A 23199-nucleotide genomic window follows, 5' to 3' on the forward strand; every position below is an offset into this window, starting at 1 on the left:
GGCATCACCCTGACGTGAAACATGGAAAAGAGGATCCGAAACAAGCCTCGCTGATAAAGTGGCAAGTGATTGTCAGGTACGAGTCCATTGCTCTGGATGTCCAGCTGTCACACGTTATGGCAACTCTCTCTGCTGGCCGGAGTGAAGTTGCGATGTCACGTTTCACCTGCGCGGACATGTCTGGGACTATCACTTCACTCAACTGTTTGCGTGTCGGTAACACGTAGCGTGGTTCTAGTACACTGACGACACTGACGACGCTGTAGTAATTAGTTGGGCACGCAGAGAATTTGATTGTCATTTGCAACCAAACGTCTTCATCAGCGAGGCTTGTTTCGGATCCGCTTTTCCATGTTTCACGTCAGGGTGATGCCTCAATAAGTGGTTCCGTAGATTTGTGGTGTTTCCACTAAATTTAACCTCCACTGCGCACAGCTTGCATATGGCTTTGCTTTTGTCCTGCTCATCTCTATCGTCATCATTTTTACACCCAAAATGCACCCAGACATCTGCCTTTAAGCCTGGTCGTTGCGTGAGATATGATAAATTCTTGTAGCGCGAGATCTGGCGACAAGATCTCGTTGCGGGTTGAAGCTGCAAGCAGAAAAAAAAAAAAAAATGAAAGATCGATCTCGGGATTTATGAATCGATAATCGCTCATTCAATGAAGATCGATTCAGAATCGGGAAATTCGAGTTCCATAGTGTAAATAGTGTCAAAGAACTAGCAAGCTAGCTAGCTCAGAGGTGATTAGATGAGCTAGTCTCCTTGCACACTTGCCAGCTAAAGAGCTAACTGGAGGCACTTTATTATTTTACTTAAAGTAGATATACTATCTTTCTTATTCTGCTAGAGTTGGGCTTCATGGTAATACCATAATGGCATATTTACAGTACATGGACAGTTGATTGAAGCATTGGAAATGTCTGTTTTTTATATTTGGACATACACATTTTTTTCAGGTGAGAGAGTAAAGTCAAAATGACATTATCTGACTGGATTGCCCACAGCAATCCAATATTCAATTATAATTATGTTATAAATTGATATGGATCAATTTATGCCTCTTATTAGATTATAAATTCTCTGGCTGTTTTGTTTACCTTTTGGTTGACAGCAAAAGGGAGAGAGGAGGATAGGGAGCAAGAGAAGGAGAGAGAGCACAGTGTCGGCACACCAGAGAGAGAGAAAGAGCAAGAACCAGGTGAGAAAGTGGACAGGTAGTCAAGACCACATAAGTAAGTAGCCTTGAGAACCGATGGTTCTGGAGCCTAATGGCTCATAGGGCAGGAGCCTATCTCCTGTTTCCGTAGCGTGAGGCGGCTTAATGTACAAGTACACCCCTGGACATGACGCTGGTATGAGGCAGGGTCTTACCCCCTGGGGGGGGGTCCATGCCACGGTCCATGCCACCCCCCCAAGGCAGCAAACCTAGGGGAAACACTGAGCTATGTACAGTTATGGTATGATATGTACATTATGGTGTATACGGATGTATAATTAGAGACATATGAAAAATGTGGTATGTGCAAAAATATGGTATGTGCAACAACAGTAATGCAAAGGGTAAATTGTGGCAGGGTCTGATGAAAAGGTCCCCAAGTAGGGCAATGTAATTTTTCAGTTTACCAGATTATGAAAGGGCAGATTGTAAGCTTTCAAATGATGTGTCATACATTGAAATTCTGCCTCAAAGTTTTCACAGACACTTTTCACCAGCAGGTAATGGGTGGGAACAATAGATGGTTAATTCCACCCCCAACCACTCCCCCATTACATTAGCTACCTGTCATCTGTCAGTGTGGTTGTCAGCTAACTCTCAGGAAACAAACTTGCAGGGCTGACATGTTTAAATTGCTAAATAATAATAATGATTCATGATTTCATGATTAATGCCATGTGTGCCAAAAGTTTATTACATCCCATTAGAAGTACAAGAGTAAAATTCGTATGGCTTCAGTTTCAGTCGACATTGCAGTAGCAAGAGAAAACTAAATGGCAATGGAAAAAATAGCAAAAGGAAACAATAATAATGTTGTGTCCGTGTGTATGCATTTAACATTATAGTCCATAATGCATCTAGTGGGACTTGTGTAGTTCCTTCCCATCCCATCTGGGCTTCAAAGCTGTAATGAAAATAGAAGACAGTACATTTAAAATGATTGCCCACTGTTGTCAACACACCATTTTTACTAAATACTACTATGTTCATAAAATAGAATCGCTAATACAATGACAATGACAAATGCCTGAAGTTCTGGTGACTCACATCAAGGTCTCATCTCTCAGAAGTTCTCACCTCATCATTCTGTAAGACAAATTTCAACTACACACAAAATAACAATAATAACGTTCCTACACAACAAACAAAACCACACTAAGAAAAACCAAACAAACAAGCTTCTAACAAAGCTCGCTAACTAAAAAGCTAACACCTGTGTGGCTAGCCCACAGCTTAGCATGTAACTCCGTACACTAGTTAACAAACTAACACGTTTGGCTATGGCATGTAACTCAGTACATAGTTAACAAGCAAACACGTTTGGCTATGCCATGTAACTCACTGTCGGTGTGTCAGCAACAAACATACAAACTACACACAGCTTAGTAAACCATGTATGTAACTCACCCAAAAACTAAAGGTTTTTGCAGAAGGTGTATTGACAGTCCACAGTCCCATGAATAGTATGTTGATCGACGAGTATGTTGATCAACTTTTTCTGTGTGTAAAGTCTTTGATGGCAGCAGTCTTGTCAACAAACAGACGAGCACATGGCTATTTATGAGGATGTGGGTCGGGACTACCGAAAGGGACACTTCCCCTCAAAAATACGAATACTACCCCCACCCAAGTTTGCTAACAAACTGTAGGTATTCAGTGAATGTACAACTGTTGGTTATGATATTGAGTGGGTTCTCCATTGCTTAGATTTTCGTCATATGCAATTTCACAACAAGGCTTAATGTGCTCGATTGCAAGGTTTCATCATTCCCGACATGCGGACCTTTTCACCAAGCCGTGACACATTTGAGTGTCCACAGTGACCAGGGGTATGTGCCGATTGAGAGACAGAGACAGAGACTCTGATTTCGGAGGGGAGAACATTCCAGAGAGGGGTTGTCATGGTAACATCTCCTGTGTGTGGTTCTCTCCCACAAGGAGCACAGAAACCTGCCATTCATGCAGGAGCTGAGGAACCTGTTCTCCCTCATGGTGGGCTCCAAGAGGAAGTACGTGGACCCGTCACGTGCTGTGGAGATCCTGAAGGATGCCTTCAAGTCCAGCGAGTCTCAGCAGGTAAGCATCCCCCGGTCTAGTCTACCAGCCATGGTGATACTCTGTCAATTATTGGATCCAGTTCTGTAATCTGGAGGGGAGGTGGGGGACATGGACAGGGAAGAAGCGAGTTAGATTAATTTATGATTGGAGCCACACTGCTGTTATGCCCTTGAGCAAGGAATTCGAATGACTCATGTTAATCAATGTGTAATGGGATATAACTATAAATATCAGTGATCTGCCTTTGTTTATGCTTTGAGAACAACAACCGAATCAAAGTTTGTCAGTCAGTGGATGTTTGCGTATGAGCGCCGTTATGAAACAATGTGCAATGTGGAAAAATTATATCCCTTTGGGAATGAAAGGCTTGTGTTGTCAGAGCTCCTGAGAGAGAGAGAGACCTAATGTAGACAACATTTCCTTTAATGATTAAAGCTCTGACTGTGATTTTTTTTTTTTTTTTTTTTTTTTTTTTTTAAGTAATTCTTCTTTCATAGAGTAATCTATTTGATCATGTCCCGTCCCCCCTTAAGGAACGCCAATAACTGCTTTTAGACTTTTAATTAAACCCAGAAGGATAGTGATTTGAGTCAATGAGAAAGCACGATACAAATCTCCCTCATAACCGTTTTGCTGATTCAGAAAATCAAGCCTGGAGCCGGTTGGGCCCGGGGCTGGCCTGTCCCCAACCCTCTGACATCCTTTACCTCACTTGTCTATAATGTTAATCCCTAGGCCTAGGCCATGACACTCCCCAGGACTCTGCAGAAATATATCGACGGGGATTAGCCTACTGTATGCTAATATGCAGTAATGTAATGGTAATATGACAAATGTCCCAAACTGTTCTGCTCCAAAAACGATAACGCTGAGCTAATGTTTCTGTTCAGGTCCTTTGGGGTCGGGCCATCTGACCACTGTACTCATCAGTCATGTCCGCGCTGCCTCGCCTATTTTGTGTTAAATAGGTTAGAGAAGCATTGACCCGGAGTAGAGGGCAGGCTTGATGTCCACGGAGGGCCTCTGGGCTCGCTGGTTCCTTTTGAAGCTCAGCAATTACCAAACTCCCTCAGTAGAGCGAGTCAAACCACCTCGTTTCCACACGTGTAAATCTCATTTATGCTCTTCGGAGACCTATTTCCACAAAGTTATAACTGTCTGAATCTGTGTTCTGCCTCTTAGGCATAGTTAGAGCCTGTTAACTCGGAGACCCTGGCCCCTTGATCATTGTCCCCTACAAGCACAGCTCTAATTGGTCTCCGTCTCTGTTTGTTGTATGAACAGCAGGATGTGAGTGAGTTCACCCACAAGCTGCTGGACTGGCTGGAGGACGCCTTCCAGATGAAGGCGGAGGAGGACAGGTAAACAAATAACTGTTAACAACAACACACGTGTGGTGCATCCCCCTGCCGGAGAATATGCCCTTCTTCTTAGACCACCAGGACCGAGCTCCGGACCTGGGGTGATGGGGCCTTTTCAGCCGCAGCCCCCTCCCTCTGGAACGCCCTCCCCAACCACATCAGATAGGCCAACACCCTCCCAACATTTAAACAGGCCCTCAAAACCCACTTCTTCAAGCTCGCCTTCACCAGTTAACCCTCTCCCCCTCCCCTTCCCATGTGTCCCCAGCACTACCTTAATTAGGCCCCTATACTTTCCTTCATTTATTTTTTGTTTCTTTTTATTATTACTACTCCATCTTTTCAGTTTGTAAAGCGTCTTTGAGTGTCTAGAAAAGCGCTATATAAGTCTAATGTATTATTATTATTATTACTATTATTATTATTATTATTATTATTATTATTATTCTTTGTGCTCTCCTGCGTTACATGTGATTTTAGTTAACAGCTTAGCTGAGCAATTCAAAAAGGGTATTTTTTCTTTTTTTTTTCAACAGAGGTGAAGGGGGCATTTCACATGGCTTAGAGGCCTAAACGTTCTCATCCAAGCGGTTGTGATGCATGTGTGTGACTCACCCCGATGAGTGTTTGTGTGCTTTGACTCTGACCTCTTTCATTGTCCCCCCCCCCCCCCCCAGAGAGGGCGAGAAGCCAAAGAACCCGATGGTGGAGCTGTTCTATGGCCGCTTCCTGGCTGTGGGTGTGTTGGAAGGTAAAGTAGGGCCGTGTTAAACACCCTGTGGTTGTGGTGTGGTGTGAGGTGAGTTTAGGGAGAAGGAGATATAAGGGCTTAGCCGTCCTCTGGCTTCCGGTGCAGGAGTGAGAAAGAACGAGAGAGAGAGAGAGAGCGTGCGCTATTTCTTGCCCCCGGTAATGAAAGGTGACCTTGTTTTAATGAGATGTGGCACATGTAAAAAGCACTGGGGCAGCGCATTGATCCTGGAGGACCTTGACGTCTGATTGACATTGTGCTTATTATGCATGACAATAATGGCCCAAAGCCGCCAGACACAAGCCGGGGCAGCGGCATTTCTACTTGTTAAATGACCTTAATGCCTCATTTGCATGTCCGCTAACTTTCCCTCCCCTCTGTTTTGTGTGTGTGTGTGTGTGTGTGTGTGTGTGTGTGTGTGTGTGTGTGTGTGTGTCTCAGTCAGTACTGGACTGCTGTGGTCATGGTGCTGGCTCTGCAGAGCATGGTGTGCTGCAGTTATAGGCAGTGGCTATGATGACTGCTGCTGAACTAGAGAAAATCAGCCTGGCTGTAAAATGACTGTAAACTAGGTCTTCTCTCTCTCTCTCTCTCTCTCTCTCTCTCTTTCTCTCTCTCTCTCTCTCTCTCTCTCTCTCTCTCTCTCTCTCTCTCTCTCTCTCTCTCTCTCTCTCTCTCTCTCTCTCTCATGCCTGACCCACTTCCTCCCAGGCTGGCCTCCCCATATGGTGCACACACAGGCTAGGCCACGGGGCCACTCCTCTTAGGAATAGCAATGCATAATTGGGCATAACCGCCTCCAACCCACTACTATTATTATTACCATTTAGTTAGTGGTGTTAGTTGTGTGTGTGTGTGTGTGAGAGAGAGAGAGAACGCTCTGCAACATATTTGAATGTTGTTTTTATTGTGTGTGTGTGTGTGTGTGTGTGTGTGTTAGTTGTGTGTGTGTGTGTGAGAGAGAGAACGCTCTGCAACATATTTGTATGTTGTTGTTTTTAGTGTGTGTGTGTGTGTGTGTGTGTGTGTTAGGGCTGGGACGACACGTCGACGTAATCGACTACGTCAATACGTCGACTTGCGTAATGTGCGTCGGTGCGTCGCAAATAAACAACTTGGCTGCGACCAGTTACGAGCGACGTGTCATTGATTTTCAACAACGCTTAACTCGCGCTTTTATTTTGAAGACGCGAAAACGAAACCGGAAGTCTATAATATCAGAATGTGCCTCTTGATGTCTTTCAGAGTCAGAGAACAGATACCAAACTGCCGACATGTTTGCTATAATTATATTTCTTGGCAGTAGGCAGTCATCACTCAATGCTCATCTCATTTACAGAACAGCATGGGTTGCTTGCACTGTTTGATCGCGTCATAAAAAATGAACGTCTCACATTGGCGAACATTCACACGGAACACGGAATGGCCGAACTGCGACTGTGCTGTAAAGTGGGTGGAGTATGGACTCCGCACATGCGATAGTATGTATACTAGTATCAGGGTTTCCGTTAGAAAAATTTGCCGTCGGACATCGTGTCCGGGAAGAATTCGATTTACCGGACAAACGTGATATATTCCGGTCATCATATTAAAATATAATAAAAAATTTTTTTTTCAAAATCATATTTCTTTTTTTCAAATCTAATATAGCTGTTTGTCGCGGTGATTACTGTTGTGTAGCGGCCTATATATGCCATTTAATGTCTATTTCTCATCCGATACGATTAGATGCGAGCTATATAATATATAATAATATAACATGATTTGACGCATGCGCGCTATGCCATGCGTCAAATCCAGCGCTGAACGGGCGCCTCACTGGGAACTGAACAGACAGCATCGATCAATGAACGGACTCCACATTACGTTAACTGAAGTTTGTTAAATTGTTTGGGATTAATGTGAGTTTTCTATTTTCTCTTTCCAGTTTTACCCTTTTTTTTAAATCAATAAAACAACGTCATTTCTATAACCAGGTCTCGCTGGTTGGGAAGGCATTTCGTTTAGCTCGGGAGTATGACAATGGGGAGAACATAACTGTTTATTGAGAAACAATTGATAGGCAGTCTGGGATACGTATATAAAGAAATACCACAATGTCTAGATGTATAACATTTTATTGAACAGTAACAGTGCAAGCATGTAGGCTTCTGGCGTGACACGGCTAGCCTAATTTCCGTTCATATGCCTTTTATCAGATAAAATAAAATAGAATAAAACTCTTTGAAAATAAATAGGCTTTAAATTAACTTGCAATGCGTATAGGCTAATTTCCGTTCGATGTTACAGCCTAGGCTATGCCTTTTCTCAGATAGATAGGGGATAGCCCTGTAAGCTCATACGGGTCTGTATGTCGTCCTGAAGACCGGCTGTTAGATCATATCGCTGAAGTTTGTCTCCATCTTAGTGTAAATGTTGTCCGTTTTGTTTGTTATCCTTGTTATTGTGCGATAAAGTTAAAGCGCTCCGCTTCGGGACACCATTTTCAGCTGAGCACCAAACACACACACACACACACTCGTGTAACACTGCCCGAGAGAGAAGGACCCGCCCCCTTTAGTTAGCCTATAGGCTAACTAAAGGGGGCGGGTCCTTCTCTCTCGGGCAGTGTTCTGTGTGTGTGTTTGGTGCTCAGCTGAAAATGGTTAGAGGGAATTATTTTCACCCGACGAGTTTTCAACTTGTCGGACTTCCACTAATTTTACCGGACAAAGACCGGTAATTATCGGTTAACGGAAACCCTGACTAGTATACTAGATAGTAGTATAATCATGCAAGCTTTTATCGACCGGGGATCTCCGACACAGTCGTACATCAATGTATCTCAAGTATTGTGATTTTTCTGTAGTTTTTCTTTTCCCTGTCAGTGTCCCTGTTAGACATGCCATCATTATGAACAGCTAAGATACTGTAACTTGTTGACCTCCTAACTGTCTCTCGCAACGCGCCCACCCCACACTTTGAGAAACACTGACCTATAATAATAATAATAATAATAATAATAACCAGGAGGCAGGCGGGGGGAGAGAGGAGGGGGGGGGAGAGCGGAGCGTGGGAGGGGGAGAGCAGAGAGAGGGCGAGAATGTTATATTGTTACTGAGATCGTTATTGTTACTGAGAGGTATAGTTACGGTATTCCGGTTAGAATTTCACTCGAATTGCACTAATTAGAGGATTTTATGTTGGTATTTATTTTGGTATTCCTCCTGAAAATGACTTGAACTTGCCTACTGCATTACTTGCACTTTTCCTTTTATTTGAAGTTAACTTTTATATTTTATAATATTATATTTTATGTTGGACTGTAAGAAAGAGAGGATATTTTTTGTTTTGGAATATTGCCCTGCAGTGCAGAAGCCTAATTTATATATTTGTACAAGAATAATTGAATAAAATACTGAAATGTTAATAAGAGAAGTTTTTGACATTTATTTTGGGAAAATTAAGTGATACATTAATCGAACAGTAAAAATAATAATCGGTAGACTAATCGTTTAATTAGTCGTTAGACAAACCGACTAACCGAAAAATAATCGCTAGATTAATCGTTAGAAAAATAGTCGTTTGGGACGGCCCTAGTGTGTGTGTGTGTGTGTGTGTGTGTGTGTGTGTGTGTGTGTGTGTGTGTGTGTGTGTGTGTGTGAACGCTCTGCAACATATTTGTATGTGGTTGTTTTTAGTGTGTGTGTGTGTGTGTGTGTGTGTGTGTGTGTGTGTGTGAGTGAATGCTCTGCAACATATTTGTATGTTGTTGTTTTTATAGTGTGTGTGTGTGTGTTCCCTTTCCTCAGGCAAGAAATTTGAAAACACAGAGATGTTCGGGCAGTACCCTCTGCAGGTGAACGGCTTCAAGGACCTGCACGAGTGTCTGGAGGCAGCCATGATCGAAGGAGAGATCGAGTCCCTGCACTCAGCAGAGAACTCTGCCAAGTCTGGACAGGAGGTCAGTGCTGAGGCCGGGAAACACCTCCACACGCAAACATACTTAATAATTGTCCCTTGGTAGTGACATTATATCCCTCCCTAATGGATGTATGATTGTCATGAATCTGTAATGAGAGGCCAGGAGGAGGTAGCACTGAAACACATTTACACACACACAACAACAACAACAATGAAATAAAGAAGATCTTATGTTACACCACATTGCTGTCTTAGTAAACAAAGTTACTTTCTGTCTTCCACAAAAAAACAGCATATCTAAGACCTCTTAAAGATAGAGGGAAGCTTGAATAATTCAGGAGGTGTGGGGGCGGGGACTAACTCCCTACAGAGTTGCCCCAGCCAGTGACCCCCCTCCAGTGGCCTAGCTAGCCTGCCTTTGACCCCATGGCCAGGGTTAGCCCTGCCTGGCCTGTCCCACAGCAGCTGGGAATAGGTAATTACCAGTCATGACACAGATGTGAGGAGGACAGAGCCCTTTGGAATAGACCCAGCTCCAGGCTGGAAAGAGGGAGAGATGGTAAGGGAAATGGGAGGAAGGGAGAAGGAAGGAAAGAGAGAGAGACAGACAGACAGAGAGACCTAGTTCAATTTGTATAGCACATTTCATACAACAGGGGCAATTCAAAGTGCTTTACATACAGCATTAAAAAGATACATCAAGAGGAGAAAAGTAAACAGATTAAAAAATAAAAGTAAAATGATAGAATAGATAAACATTTAGTAAGATAATTCATAAGAAAATAGAAATGAATAAAAAGACGTGGATACTCTTAAGCACATCACAACATACTGATAGAACACGAACATGCTAAAAACACATAACTACACATAACTAGACGACATACAGTCCCTTTTTTTATTGATGAGGATACATCAATGTTATGTTCAAAAGTATGTTTTATTATAATAAAGAGGCATGGTTTACTTCATAGGTTGATGTGTTATTACATTATCTGGGTCACATAACAGTGAAACAATTAATATTTTTTATCACAATTATTTCTGAGACAATTAATTGTACAGGCATACCTGTAATAACAAGGTAATTGTCCTTATTTTTACTGGTAACTAGTCATTATTATCATGGTTATTACCATGTTATTACACACTTCATCTAAGCTGCAATGTAAAGTGCTTCCAAGGCATTGAATGACTGCTCGTTTAGGCAGTGATTTTCTATTAATCCGTAGAACGGTCGATTGAAATGAAAATGTATGAACAATTTGAACTATTCCTAAACAGACACCTATCAATGCCAAGTCTCATATCTTTTTTTCCTCTCAGCACTGGTTTACCGAACTCCCTCCTGTGTTGACCTTTGAACTCTCGAGATTTGAGTTCAACCAAGCCCTGGGTCGACCTGAGAAGATCCACAACAAGCTGGAGTTTCCCTCCATGCTTTACATGGACAGGTACGGCCCCCTCGTACCACTGACTGTCGGGAGTCAGAAAAGGCAGTCAAACGACTCAACTTTACAAGAGCAATGCTCATCTGCCAGTGAAATTAAGGGAAATGTTCACAGCCGGCCAAATATGATTTCTGTGCTGTTTGGTTAGGTACATGGACAGGAACAGAGAGATCACCAGGATTAAGAGGGAGGAGATCAGGAGACTCAAAGAGCACCTGACTCTGCTCCAACAGCGCCTGGAGAGGTATGCTGCAATGCCACACCTCTGTTTACCTCCTTAAGTCAATAACCCTTTTGTAAATATTGCTGTGTCCAGGCTCCAACCGTATCTCTCTCTCTCTCTCTCTCTCTCTCTCTCTCTCTCTCTCTCTCTCTCTCTCTCTCTCTCTCTCTCTCCCCCTCCCCCTCCCCCTCCCTCTCCCTCTCTCTCTCTCTCTCTCTCCTCTCTCTCTCTCTCTCTCTCTCTCTCTCTCTCTCCCTCCCTCCCTCCCTTTTGGGTCTTTTCCCCCCCCCAGGTATCTGAGTTACGGCTCTGGCCCCAAGAGGTTTCCTCTGGCAGATGTCCTTCAGTACGCCATGGAGTTTGCCTCCAGTAAGCCTGTGTGCACGTCTCCAGTGGAGGACATTGACACGTCTGCGCCCCCCGGTGGCACAACAGGGCAGCTGCTGGCCACTCCAAGGCAAGCGATGACACACCCATCACACCCTCTCTCTCTCTCTCTCTCTCTCTGCGTTTCCCTGTGTCAGGTCTGCCAGTCAGGCATCGACCGTTACCTAAAATACTGCTTGGATCGAGTTGTTGGGGAGGGTGAAATTTGAATTTGTCTTTGCTACCTTGCGTGTACCTGGTTTTGAATGTTATTTGACTCCACCTCCCCCCCGTGATGTTACAGCACGGCCGAGCAGGGTCCCTCCAGCCTTCCAGAGTGCTCGGCCCCCGCCGCGGCCACCTCCGCCTCCGCTTGTGCCCAGCAGAGGGTGCCAATTCACAAGCCCTTCACCCAGTCCCGGCTGCTCCCCCCAGACCTGCCCATGCACCCCGCCCCGCGCCACATCACTGAGGAGGAGCTCAAGGTGCTGGAGGGCTGTCTGCACCGCTGGAGGAGCGAGGTGGAGAACGACACCCGCGGTACGACGACCCCTGACCTGTTGACCTCACTGACCTTTCACACAGCCTCCTGTCTTCACTCCTGTTGTCCATCACCAGCCCACGCATGCGCAAACACACACACACACACACACACACACACACACACACACTCACACACACACACACACACACACACACACACACACACACACACCCACACACACATCCACCCCTATAGACAAGTTCTAATAGTTTGTTAATTATGTGCCTACAGATCTTCAGGGAAGTATATCCAGAATCCACAGAACCATCGAGCTGATGTACTCTGACAAGTCCATGATGCAGGTGGGTAGGCCCTCCTCACATTACACCTGATATTTTGTAGTAGATTATTCAGGCATACATAATATAGGATCTTTAGACAAGTATGCGCCACTAAAAATGACTATCCCTATAAATGGATGATGCACTGTTCTTTTACCATGGGAGATCTTCTGGCATGTCCTGTACTCTCTCCTGGTTCGCTGTGCCCTTAGGTTCCGTACCGGCTGCATGCGGTGCTGGTCCACGAGGGCCAGGCCAACGCGGGCCACTACTGGGCCTACATCTACGACCCCCACCAGCGGCGCTGGATGAAGTACAACGACATCTCCGTCACCAAGTCCTCCTGGGAGGAGCTGGTGCGGGACTCGTTCGGAGGCTACAGGAACGCCAGCGCCTACTGCCTCATGTACATCAACGACAAGAAGCCCTTCCTCATAGAAGGTACCTTCCAAAACGTCTTTACCCCCCAAGTCTCTGTCCTTGTATCTGTGTCTCCGTGTGCTTACGTACCTCATCATCGCAACCTCCTTTCAGAAGGTACTGTCTGTCTGCTTGTTCTGTACTCGAACGGGGCCCCCCTCTCACACTTTGACTTTCGTATTGACTTTCTCTCTCGTCAGCCATTGACATTGTCTCTACGACGTGCCTGTTTTGTTGCGTCTGCCTTTGCAGAGGAGTTCGATAAGGAGACCGGTCAGATGCTGAGCGGCCTGGACAAGCTCCCTCCCGACCTGAAGCAGTACGTGAAGGACGACAACCACCTGTTTGAGAAGGAGCTGGAGGACTGGGACCTGCTGCAGGCCCGCAAGGAGAAACTGGCCCTGGCCGCGGCGGCCGTAGCCGCGGCCGCAACAGCCGCCGCAGCGGCGACAGCCACAACAACGACGTCCCCTCAACCCATGAGCACAGAGCCCAGTCCACCAGACAACTCAGGTTAGGGGTCAGACTCTGGGTCACCCAAGTCACAACTAGGGATGCACCGAACATTCGGCCACCGAATGTATTCGGCCGAATATCGCAAAATAAAGCACATTCGGTATTCGGCCGAATGTGTGAAAACACCGAATGTTTACCACCGAATAGTGGGCGTGTTCTGATGAAGTTCCAGCGCCATCTAGTGGAGAAGATAATACCTATACTGATCCGATTTGGATCTCTCATAAACTGAACACGGACATTTCATTGAGTTAGATTCGTTCATTATTATTTTTGTAGCACTGCATTTTTTCTCTACAGTGTGAACACGAAGTGCAATTTGTTGAAGATATTCAGTGATATAAATATATAGATATATAAATAAACAAAGGACACCTTTTACACCCATTATGAGTGTTTACAGTGAGAGTGTGGGAGAGTTCTTAGATACTCATCTTTTTCGCAGCCATCTTTATTTTATTTATTGTGCTTTGTTGGTATAGACTGATGTCTGCTGGAATGTTCAATAAAAGTTTTTTTTTTTCAATCTCAATTTCTTTCTTTGAGAAGCATGAATAAAAAGCAAAATGTATTTAGTTTATGCAATGATAAAATTAAAAACTGCCGATACACATTCGGTATTCGGTATTCGGCCAAGTGTTTCCTTAAATTCGGCTTCGGCCTCGGCCAAGAATTTTCATTTCGGTGCATCCCTAGTCACAACACACGGTCCTGCTTACTCACCCAGAGGAATAGTAATTTTTTCCCCACCATTTTTGTTCTGTTTACTGCATGCTGGATGTACTCATACCTAAGTGTCAGTTTGTTTTTGTCCTCCAGTCCCCCAGCAGGACCCAGAGTACATGGAGCAGCCGTCCCCCACTGACGACTCCAAGCACCTGCAGGAGGACACAGAGAGGGCCATCTGTAAGGCTGCTGCTGAGCTGGAGGAGAGGAGCCCAGAGGCACTGCTGCCTGCAGTAAGACAAGACAAGAAAACACAACACAGCCACTTGTACGCCCACTGGGCACACCGGTCACACTCTAACCACCACGCACATCACTTTTCACAATAGCAAGCTCCATATATATATATATATATATATATATATATATATATATATATATATATATATATACATACTGTATCCAGTATATCAAACCCACAACCTAAGCGTTGTTAGCACCATGCTCTACCAACTGAGCCACAGAGGCCCGCTTTCCACACTAACGTTGCACCTCAAAGCCCAGAAATGCAATGCCATCGCACATGACACATCCGTGCTTCCTTTCAGTTTTCTCGCCTCTCACATTCCCATTTCATAAATGTTTGGTTTTGTCGTAGTGCAACGACACAGTAGCCACTTGTGTTCATCGCCATGCAGAGATTGTGAGAGGAAAAAACATCAATTTTGTCTCTCTCTGCCACTCTCTCCACAGTCTTCTACCCCTCCCCCTCCCCCCCAACCCGAGGTGCAGGTGAACCCCCCGATCACCCCTCCCTCTGAGTCTGACCCCCCCATTGTTGATGAGCCCCCTGCCCAGCGTGTGGTAGAGGTGGCCATCCCTCACGTGGGAACCTTCGTCATTGAGTCAGAGGCAGGGGGGTATGATGACGAGGTAGCACTCACCCTGGCCTTCTCTGTGGCGTGCTGTAACGTCTTTGCCTGTTTGATTTACGAAGAGTGCTGCTGGTCCTCTAGAACCTTCTATAGGTTTTTCACACCTGAGTGAATCTTAATGCATTATCCAAGCCAGGTGTGAATTGCACGCTAGCGTTTTATACCCAAACCTAAAATCTTGGGCAGATCCGGAAGGACTTCGACAATGGTTAGCATTATCCTAGTAGAAGAAACTGGTCTTGGACTAACTTACAAAATTGTGTGTGAAAAGCCTGGCCATAGAAGCACTGTCTTGTCTATGTGGAAGCCTAATTATGGGATATGCTTGGACAGCAACTTCACCTAAAGCGCAACGCAATTTTTTCTTTCTTTTTTTTGCTGCTGCTGACCAATGAACTGCATAGCAAATGTGAAGAGTCCAAAGTGTTTTTACAGTTTTTATGTCTTACTCTTTCTAGCATCCTTGTTGATACATAGTGTATTGTGCAAACATATCTTATTGGGTAAAGATTGCATGGAGCAGTATTGTGTCACTGCTCTGCCAATGTTTGGACTGGCTTGGTTTGGCGTCTATATGTGTTTAGTCGCTCTTCCTTCAAGCTGCAGGGCCGTCTCTGTACCACAGGGACGCCGGCCGTCACAGGGCTGCCTCTCTCACTGGCTGTCCTTGTCAGGACGACGTCTTTTCCAAGACCGCGTCCTTGAAATGACAGTCGGCTGTGTGCCTCCCAGTGTTGTGACTAACCTGTGCATTGACTGCTGAGCGGTGTATGGTACGCTCTGAGTTGCATGGCCGATCTCCCGAGTGCTGCAGAGTGTGGTTTTGGGTCCTTGGTGGCTCCTAGGGATCTATTTGTACTGACGTAACATGCTTCCCCCTCCCTGGGCAGGCGATGCTGACCCCAAACATGCAGGGTATTATAATGGCCATTGGCAAATCCCGGAGTGTGTTTGAAAAGTGTGGGCCTGAAGCGGCCTTCTATAAGGTACATCCCTTCTCTCTTTTTGGTCTTTCTCCTTTCCTCTTTCACTCACTGGTTTATCTCGTGCTGTTCCACTGCATGCTCTGCAACCATCCTCCCATCCTTTTTCACATGGCACTCTTCAGTTCTGTCTCCTCATTTATTTATTTTTATTTTTTATTTATTTTTATCAGTTAGTTTTCTTCTGCTCTCAGAGCATCCCCCAAACCTGACGTTGAACCTGATGAACATAGTACCCCAGACACAGAACATTAAACTAACCCTTGAATTTTGTTTACAAGGATGAGGAGGATGATTATATGATGTGGAAGACAATGGTGTTGATGTTCTCCTGCTGCTGATGTTCCTGGAATGTGTAATCTCTGAGGTCCCAATGCTAATTTGACCGACCAATGGATCAGTAGACAGTACAGTTCACTGCAGCGAGACACAGCAACTTAGATGTTGCTGCAAGAAGAGCGACTTGCCCATTGTACACAAAGCAGTGTCTTGAAGCTCCACCGTTGCTAGCTTATCCAGGTAACTTGCAGTGAAGAGTAGTCTACTCGGACTAGCACAGACCAGTTCGACAGTACAGCTAGCCAAGGAATCTAAGCAGAAGGTACGATACGTTATAATAACCCAGAACTAATGCTGCACTGGGAACCCAAGTATCAATGAAATTCCATTGAAAATCTGGCTCCCAGGTTTGATTTGTGTTGATTCAGTTATGCAGTCGTTGCAATATTTTGCTGCTCGTAATAGTTCATGAAGTTCAAGAGCTTAGAACTATGATGAATGTCCATGACTCAAATTGGACAATTACATTTGACCTGGCAGTCATTCCAGTGTTGACCTTTGCTACGGTGTGATGAGTCACCAATCAGAGCTGAGATTGAATGTTCTGGTCGTCTCGACTTTGATGCGTTGTGATTTGTATCGAAGATTATTCTCTTTGACTTAGCCTTGCTCCATTTTCTATTCACACAGCCGGGTATTAGTCCTAGTTAATTGCCTCGAACTGCATGTCCGCTCTGCTGTTGGAAGCTGTCCTCTGAGTCCATTCACCCTGCCTTCGTCTCTCTCTCAGGCCATCAAGGTGGAATACACCCGTCTGCTGAGGTTCGCCCAGGAGGACACGGCCCCGGAGAACGACTACCGGCTGCAGCACGCCATCGTCTATTTCATCCAGAACCAGGCCCCCAAGAAGATCCTGGAAAGGACACTCCTCATGCAGTTTGCTGACCGGAACCTGGCCTTTGATGAGCGGTACGATTTACACACATTCACCAGTTTACTTTGAATTTTATTTGTTTAACTTTAACCAAATTAAAACAAAATTAACAATGTGTTAGTTATCTAAAAAAAAAAGAACACACCAGGTCGTTGAACTGCCCAAATTCACCAGCAGAGGGCAGCAATGTATAATTATGACTTGTTTGAAATAGCCTTCTTGGCTTAAAAAGCCAGACATGGCTTGATTAATATCCTGTCTGCCCAATCAATTTCCTCAAAAAAATCCTTGGTGGACTATTAGAGTATTCAAAACAAACATATCCATGTAGATATATTTGTATTTGCACCAGTAAGACATTACTTACCAGGACACATCTAGACATCTAGACTCAACTGCTCTTTGCAGAATATTACAGGAAAAGTAATGTTGTCTTCTCTGTGTAATGAGACATTTCTGTGTTTTCTGTCCGAATTGTCTCAATCTCTTTAACGTTGTCATATCTGCACTGAAAAAAATGTTAGCCGTAATCCATATTCATGAGTAAATTGATTCCTCTCTCCTCTATTTTGAGCTGGATAATTAGATTTATGTGTGCATGTGGCCTCAATAGGAACCTCCGGAGAACCGTTTCAGCTCTGTTCTCAGGGCTAAAGAGTGATTCATCAGCCCGTGTCGCGGCCTAGGGGCACACGGTGTACTGTTTCATCTCCTGGAGTCGTTTGCGATATGACTCACCGCATCTGCACTAATGTCACTCTCTTTCTCTCTCTCTCTCTCTCACTCTCACTCTCTCAGGTGTAAGAGCATAATGAAAGTGGCGCGTGCCAAACTAGATCTTATTAAGCCAGAAGAGGTCAACATGGAGGAGTATGAAGTGAGCAAGAGTTGTTTTGACTATTTTTTAAAAATGTTTGGTCTGGAACATCATAGGACACTTTCGCAGTTAACTCAACATAATATACTATTATATAACATACATTTGAGTGCAAGAGTTGAATCGTTGCAGTCTCTTAACCCCTGTAACCAACCTCAACAATCACTGCTACAGAGAAATCCCCTAGGAAAACACTTCTACCAGTGGTAGAAGGTAGTGGTTTTGTGCAAGGCAAGGCAAGTTTATTTGTATAGCACATTTCATACAACAGGGGCAATTCAAAGTGCTTTAAATGAATACAGAAAAAAAGAATAAAAAATAAAATAAAATAAATAAATAACATAATAAGACAATGAATAGAAAGATATAGATACAAGTGTTATTACTGCAACTGTAGCAAGCGCTACTCTTCCCTATATGGTGTGTGAGATTGTAGGTACTGCGTCTGTGTTTAGCTGCTATCTTGCACGATACGGCGTGTGAGATTGCAGTGTAAAATGACACATTTGATACTGCATCTGTGTTCAACCGCTATCCTGGCCGATACGGTGTGTGAGATTGCAGTGTAAAATGACACATTTGCAAACTTATTTAGCATATATTTTTGCAGCAAATGTATAGCTCTTGGATTAAGGATCATAAAACTGCTGCAGGTATAAGAGTAAAAAGATAAAATGATAAAATAAAATAAAATATAATAGTTAATGGATAAAAGGCATATATAGTGTTAGTGTGTACAGATCCCCCCAAATTCATTCTCATGACCTTGTTCCCTACTATGTTACCAGATGTGGCATCAAGACTACAGGAATTTCCGCGAGACAACAATCTTTCTAATGATTGGCTTGGAGCTGTTCCAGAAGAAAAGGTGAAGACCATGCCTATATGAATTGAAATACACTGAGCTTCTATCTCAAGTGTCCATCCATATCTCACAAAGAGAGTGAAATTGTATTCTCCGACTCTCACTAGAGATTGCTTTCTAGATTGAAATAGTTTTCTGCACATCATTACCAAATTATTAGCAATGCCTGAATCGAAAGTGGATGAACTTATTAAAGTCACCTGCAGAGGACAGCAAATCATATGAAATCTCTGTACCTTTCATCTGGAACTCAGTCTGGCATAGATCAAGATGGTTGTTCATGTATTTGTGTATATTCTGAGTTTTATTTAGTTTCATTAATCTTTCCCAACACATCTGCTTTGAATCCTCTTCATCAAAAAACCACTGACGCAGCCAAACCTAATTTAGCTCTCTGCCTCGTCTTACGGTTGTGTGCCTTCAACGCGTCGATGTACTTTTGACTCCCTTGTCTGTCTTTCTCCATCCAGTTATGTGGAGGCCTTGATGTACCTGATCTACTCCCACCAGTACAACAGAGAGCTGTTGGTCAAAGGGCCATACAGAGGTCACGACGATGAGCTCACTGGTCACTACCGCAGAGAGTGTCTCCTGGTGAGCAACTGACATCTATCACTCACTGGCACAGCTTAAATCCCCCCCCATGTTCACTTACTTGAAGCTACTTGAGGCCATGTTCCATGAGCTCTCCTGTAAAGAAAGCCTACATGTACTGTATGTCATTCTCTGGTACAAACCTATTACACAGGCAGTAAACCTACTGCAAACCTATTGCACCTGCAAGGATGAAAAGTACTTAATGTCCTTATTCTGTATACATTACGTTTTTTAATGGCCATCATATGTCGGTGATCAAAGTTATAGGTCACAATAGCTCCGATTTTCGACCACATGGATTCTTTGGGAAAATGACTCACTGAATCATTTTTAGCAGCCGCCCTTTATGACCCTGGTCTCCTAACTCATCCTTGTTTTCCCTCTGTCAAAGTGAGTCAGCTGGGTCATAGTGACTCAGCCAAATGGACAGAACAGAGAACATTTCCCTGTAATTCTAAGGATTGATGCAGAAAATGGTAATAGGCTTGTGCTTGCTGAGATATTACATTGGCCTTTTTTTACTGCCCATAAAGATTCCACAGAACATTGTTCAGTCGATGCTCTCGCTTCGGAAGGATTAAAAATACATTTTTTTATTTTTTTTTATCAGACTACAACTTTAGTTTTATTCCTACCCTGTTTCTTTGTTTTATATGTCAGGGCTTAGAATATTTTCCCCGGATCAGCCTGGGACCGGTCTGCTGCAGAGTCCCGCTCCTCGGCCCGGTTGCTGCTGCTGCTGCACTCAGTAACCTTAAACCGGCATTGTGCTCATAATGTAATCATCCGAGTGGGAATAGGAAGCAGGAGGCCCAGCGAGTGTAAACACATTACCGTGAGACACGGCCGTGTCCTCAGCTAACCTCCGCCTGAGCTCTTGCAAAGTTGGGCCGCCATCTCAGATCTCCGGCCAGAACCCTGGCTTCTCGCTCGAGCCACACTGTGTTTACCTTCTGCTCTTGTTTTAATTGAAAACACTACTAACATTGACACAGTTCATGTACTGGGATGTTTTGTGAATCCCACCTTTAGTCTCTAATTCCGGAGTGGGGGCCGTGAAAAAAGTATTTTTCCAATATGAGTTCAGGGAGTTTGTCTGAGTCAGCAGACCTTGCTAAAACAGGGAGATGGGGGTCTATGTGCATCATCAAGTACGTCACGGACAATGTCAATTCCGCAGGCTTCAGAACACTCTTTGACATTGACGGGTGCTGAGGGATGACTGCTACGCAGTGTGGTATTACAGATGTCTTACTTGAGGTGCAGACTTCCCAGTCTGAGGTCGTCTAATGAATATACATCACATTAGCGGCACAGGGCAGCAGTGTGTTAGTCTGTTTTGATTGAATGGTATGACAAACAAGCTGGAGCGACTGCTAACTTCTTCTGTGTTTGTTTTTTGCGCTTGGCCTGTAGAAACTCAACGAGCATGCAGCAATCATGTTTGAGTCTGGGGAGGAGCCGGACGTGAGCAACGGGCTGAGCATCATGAACGAGCTGGTGGTTCCCTGCCTCCCACTGCTGTTGATCCACGACACAGAGAGAGACCTGCTGGCGGTGGAGGACATGAGGAACCGCTGGTGCTCCTACCTTGGCCAGGAGATGGAGTGTGAGTCCAAAGTAGAGCCTAGAAGCCCAGGGAGGATATATCTATGGGGGGGGGGGGCGGTTGCTGATTCTGCCACAGCAAGGGAAGGGAAGGACACTGAATAGGTTAGGTGGATTAGAAGAATCTGACCTGAGCCTGGCAACTCTTAAATACCAACCTTGTGTTGGCAGAATTTGACCCGAAGTGCTGGTTCAGAGAAAGTTGTTCAGACTCTGAGCCTCGACTCCAGACTCCTAGCCTCGACTCCAGACTCCTAGCCTCGACTCCAGACTCCTAGCCTCGACTCCAGACTCCTAGCCTCGACTCCAGACTCCTAGCCTCGACTCCAGACTCCTAGCCTCGACTCCAGACTCCTAGCCTCGACTCCAGACTCCTAGCCTCGACTCCAGACTCCTAGCCTCGACTCCAGACTCCTAGCCTCGACTCCAGACTCCTAGCCTCGACTCCAGACTCCTAGCCTCGACTCCAGACTCCTAGCCTCGACTCCAGACTCCTAGCCTCGACTCCAGACTCCTAGCCTGACTCCAGACTCCTAGCCTCGACTCCAGACTCCTAGCCTCGACTCCAGACTCCTAGCCTCGACTCCAGACTCCTAGCCTCGACTCCAGACTCCTAGCCTCGACTCCAGACTCCTAGCCTCGACTCCAGACTCCTAGCCTCGACTCCAGACTCCTAGCCTCGACTCCAGACTCCTAGCCTCGACTCCAGACTCCTAGCCTCGACTCCAGACTCCTAGCCTCGACTCCAGACTCCTAGCCTCGACTCCAGACTCCTAGCCTCGACTCCAGACTCCTAGCCTCGACTCCAGGCAAGAGTTGGATCTGGTTACAGAAAACAGATCCCGTCCAGCATCATCTTCTTAGAACTGTAACGCTGATTCATCTTGTTTTATACAATCTTTGTTTTCTTTGACAAGCATGCTTACGAACAGCTTGTGATATCACTACGAAAATATTTAGCTTAAGATTTCTATGTTTGGGGATGTGGCTTTGAAGTGACACAAGGCCTAGGTAATAATCTCTCTCTCTCTCTCTCTCTCTCCTCTCTCTCTGTCTGGCCCTCTGCTGCAGCCAACCTCCAGGAGAAGCTGACAGACTTCCTCCCCAAGTTACTCGACTGCTCGACAGAGATCAAAAGCTTTCATGACCCTCCCAAGCTGCCCACCTACTCCACGCTGGAGCTGTGCGAGCGCTACTGTCGAGTCATGGTCTCTCTCAGCCGGGTGCCTGCGGACGGCAGATGAGCTCACAACAACCCCTGCCCCGGGCTCTTTACCCATGGACCTCTCTTTCTTTACCCATGCCTTCCTTCTAAACCAGGGGTCGCTCGCTATCGCTGTTGCTATCCTCTGTTTCTCTTTTGCTGCTATAGGTTTTATCGTTATAATTATTTCAATTATATTTTGAAGCAAACGCTAACGCAACAGATAAAAGAGAATGAATGGACAGAGTTGGACAAAAAAAATAAAAAATAAAAAGAAGAAAATGAGCGGAGGAAGTAGAAACATGGCGATCTTACTGTTATTGAAAGCCAGCGCATGCTGCTCCAGCTTTGTTAAACAAGGTTGAGTTTTTTTTTTTTATGCCCACCTTCCCCCTCTTTCTTAAGCACCCCTCTCTGTGTGACACGGATCGCCCCTGCTGCTCTGCCACCAGTTTGGTACAGTATTATCACGTTTTTGTTTTTTTTGTTTTATTTTTCTAAAAGAAGCGACGAAAAATGAGAACCTTGAGATTTAAGTATCTCAAGTGGGTCTCTCGACCCTGTGGACTGCTCCAGAATGAGAAGTTTTAAGTGCTGTGGTAGACAGCCATGGACACTCTGTGGCTTGTTAATAAATCGAGAGAATACAATTTTATTTATGGCCCTTTTAGGCCAAATACATAGTTGCTTTGTCTGATGCACTGTGTCTTTATTTCCACACCAACACACAAACCCCAATGTCTCTGGATACACATTAAGTCAGCCTGTGTTATTCCTCAAGTGACATATTCAAGTATCTATTACCCTTTTTACTTTAATATATGTCAGCATGTGTTCTCTTTTTCCATGTTAATGTTTTAGCTTCCCCTTGTGGTGTTGTCATAATGTTAGTATACTTTGTATTATATGATGACATTGCTCTGCACCTGAGCAGCACCACTATGAAGCTTGCAGAAGGACCATGAACAGTCTGACCAGGGGGGTATTCCATCAACGCCACAAAAGGAAAGGAAAAACATATTTAGATACATTTGGTGAGACTTGTAAAAAATCTGGGCATATTTTGATAAATCTCGCAAGAATAAGCCTGGATTTTCTTTTAGCGAAATTGATGGAATACCCCCCCAATATTATTGATGTTATTGTTGTTTTTGT

The 23199-nt window shown here is 44.7% G+C and overlaps 1 protein-coding gene across 3 annotated transcripts in view; it reads left to right on the top strand.

Annotated features, from left to right (window-relative positions):
- Nucleotides 1-22694, top strand: part of usp25 (ubiquitin specific peptidase 25) — a 34352-nt gene extending 11658 nt beyond the window's left edge. The window contains exons 7-26 of one of the 3 annotated variants that reach the window (XM_080528138.1): nt 3161-3298; nt 4565-4641; nt 5319-5392; nt 9184-9335; nt 10622-10749; nt 10895-10990; nt 11262-11426; nt 11640-11875; nt 12111-12181; nt 12373-12601; nt 12833-13093; nt 13916-14055; nt 14516-14695; nt 15588-15683; nt 16750-16928; nt 17692-17770; nt 18559-18638; nt 19106-19229; nt 20649-20841; nt 21912-22694. In XM_080528138.1, the coding sequence (XP_080384264.1) occupies nt 3161-3298; nt 4565-4641; nt 5319-5392; nt 9184-9335; nt 10622-10749; nt 10895-10990; nt 11262-11426; nt 11640-11875; nt 12111-12181; nt 12373-12601; nt 12833-13093; nt 13916-14055; nt 14516-14695; nt 15588-15683; nt 16750-16928; nt 17692-17770; nt 18559-18638; nt 19106-19229; nt 20649-20841; nt 21912-22084 (2871 nt within the window). In that variant the 3' untranslated portion in view covers nt 22085-22694. The remainder of the gene's footprint in view (nt 1-3160; nt 3299-4564; nt 4642-5318; nt 5393-9183; nt 9336-10621; nt 10750-10894; nt 10991-11261; nt 11427-11639; nt 11876-12110; nt 12182-12372; nt 12602-12832; nt 13094-13915; nt 14056-14515; nt 14696-15587; nt 15684-16749; nt 16929-17691; nt 17771-18558; nt 18639-19105; nt 19230-20648; nt 20842-21911) is intronic. The other 2 variants (XM_080528136.1, XM_080528137.1) reach the window with 2 other exon arrangements.
- Nucleotides 22695-23199: the final 505 nt, after the last annotated feature.

The sequence above is a fragment of the Nansenia antarctica genome (assembly GCF_963989245.1).
Source record: "Nansenia antarctica genome assembly, chromosome: 4".
Taxonomy (NCBI): Eukaryota; Metazoa; Chordata; class Actinopteri; order Argentiniformes; family Microstomatidae; genus Nansenia; species Nansenia antarctica.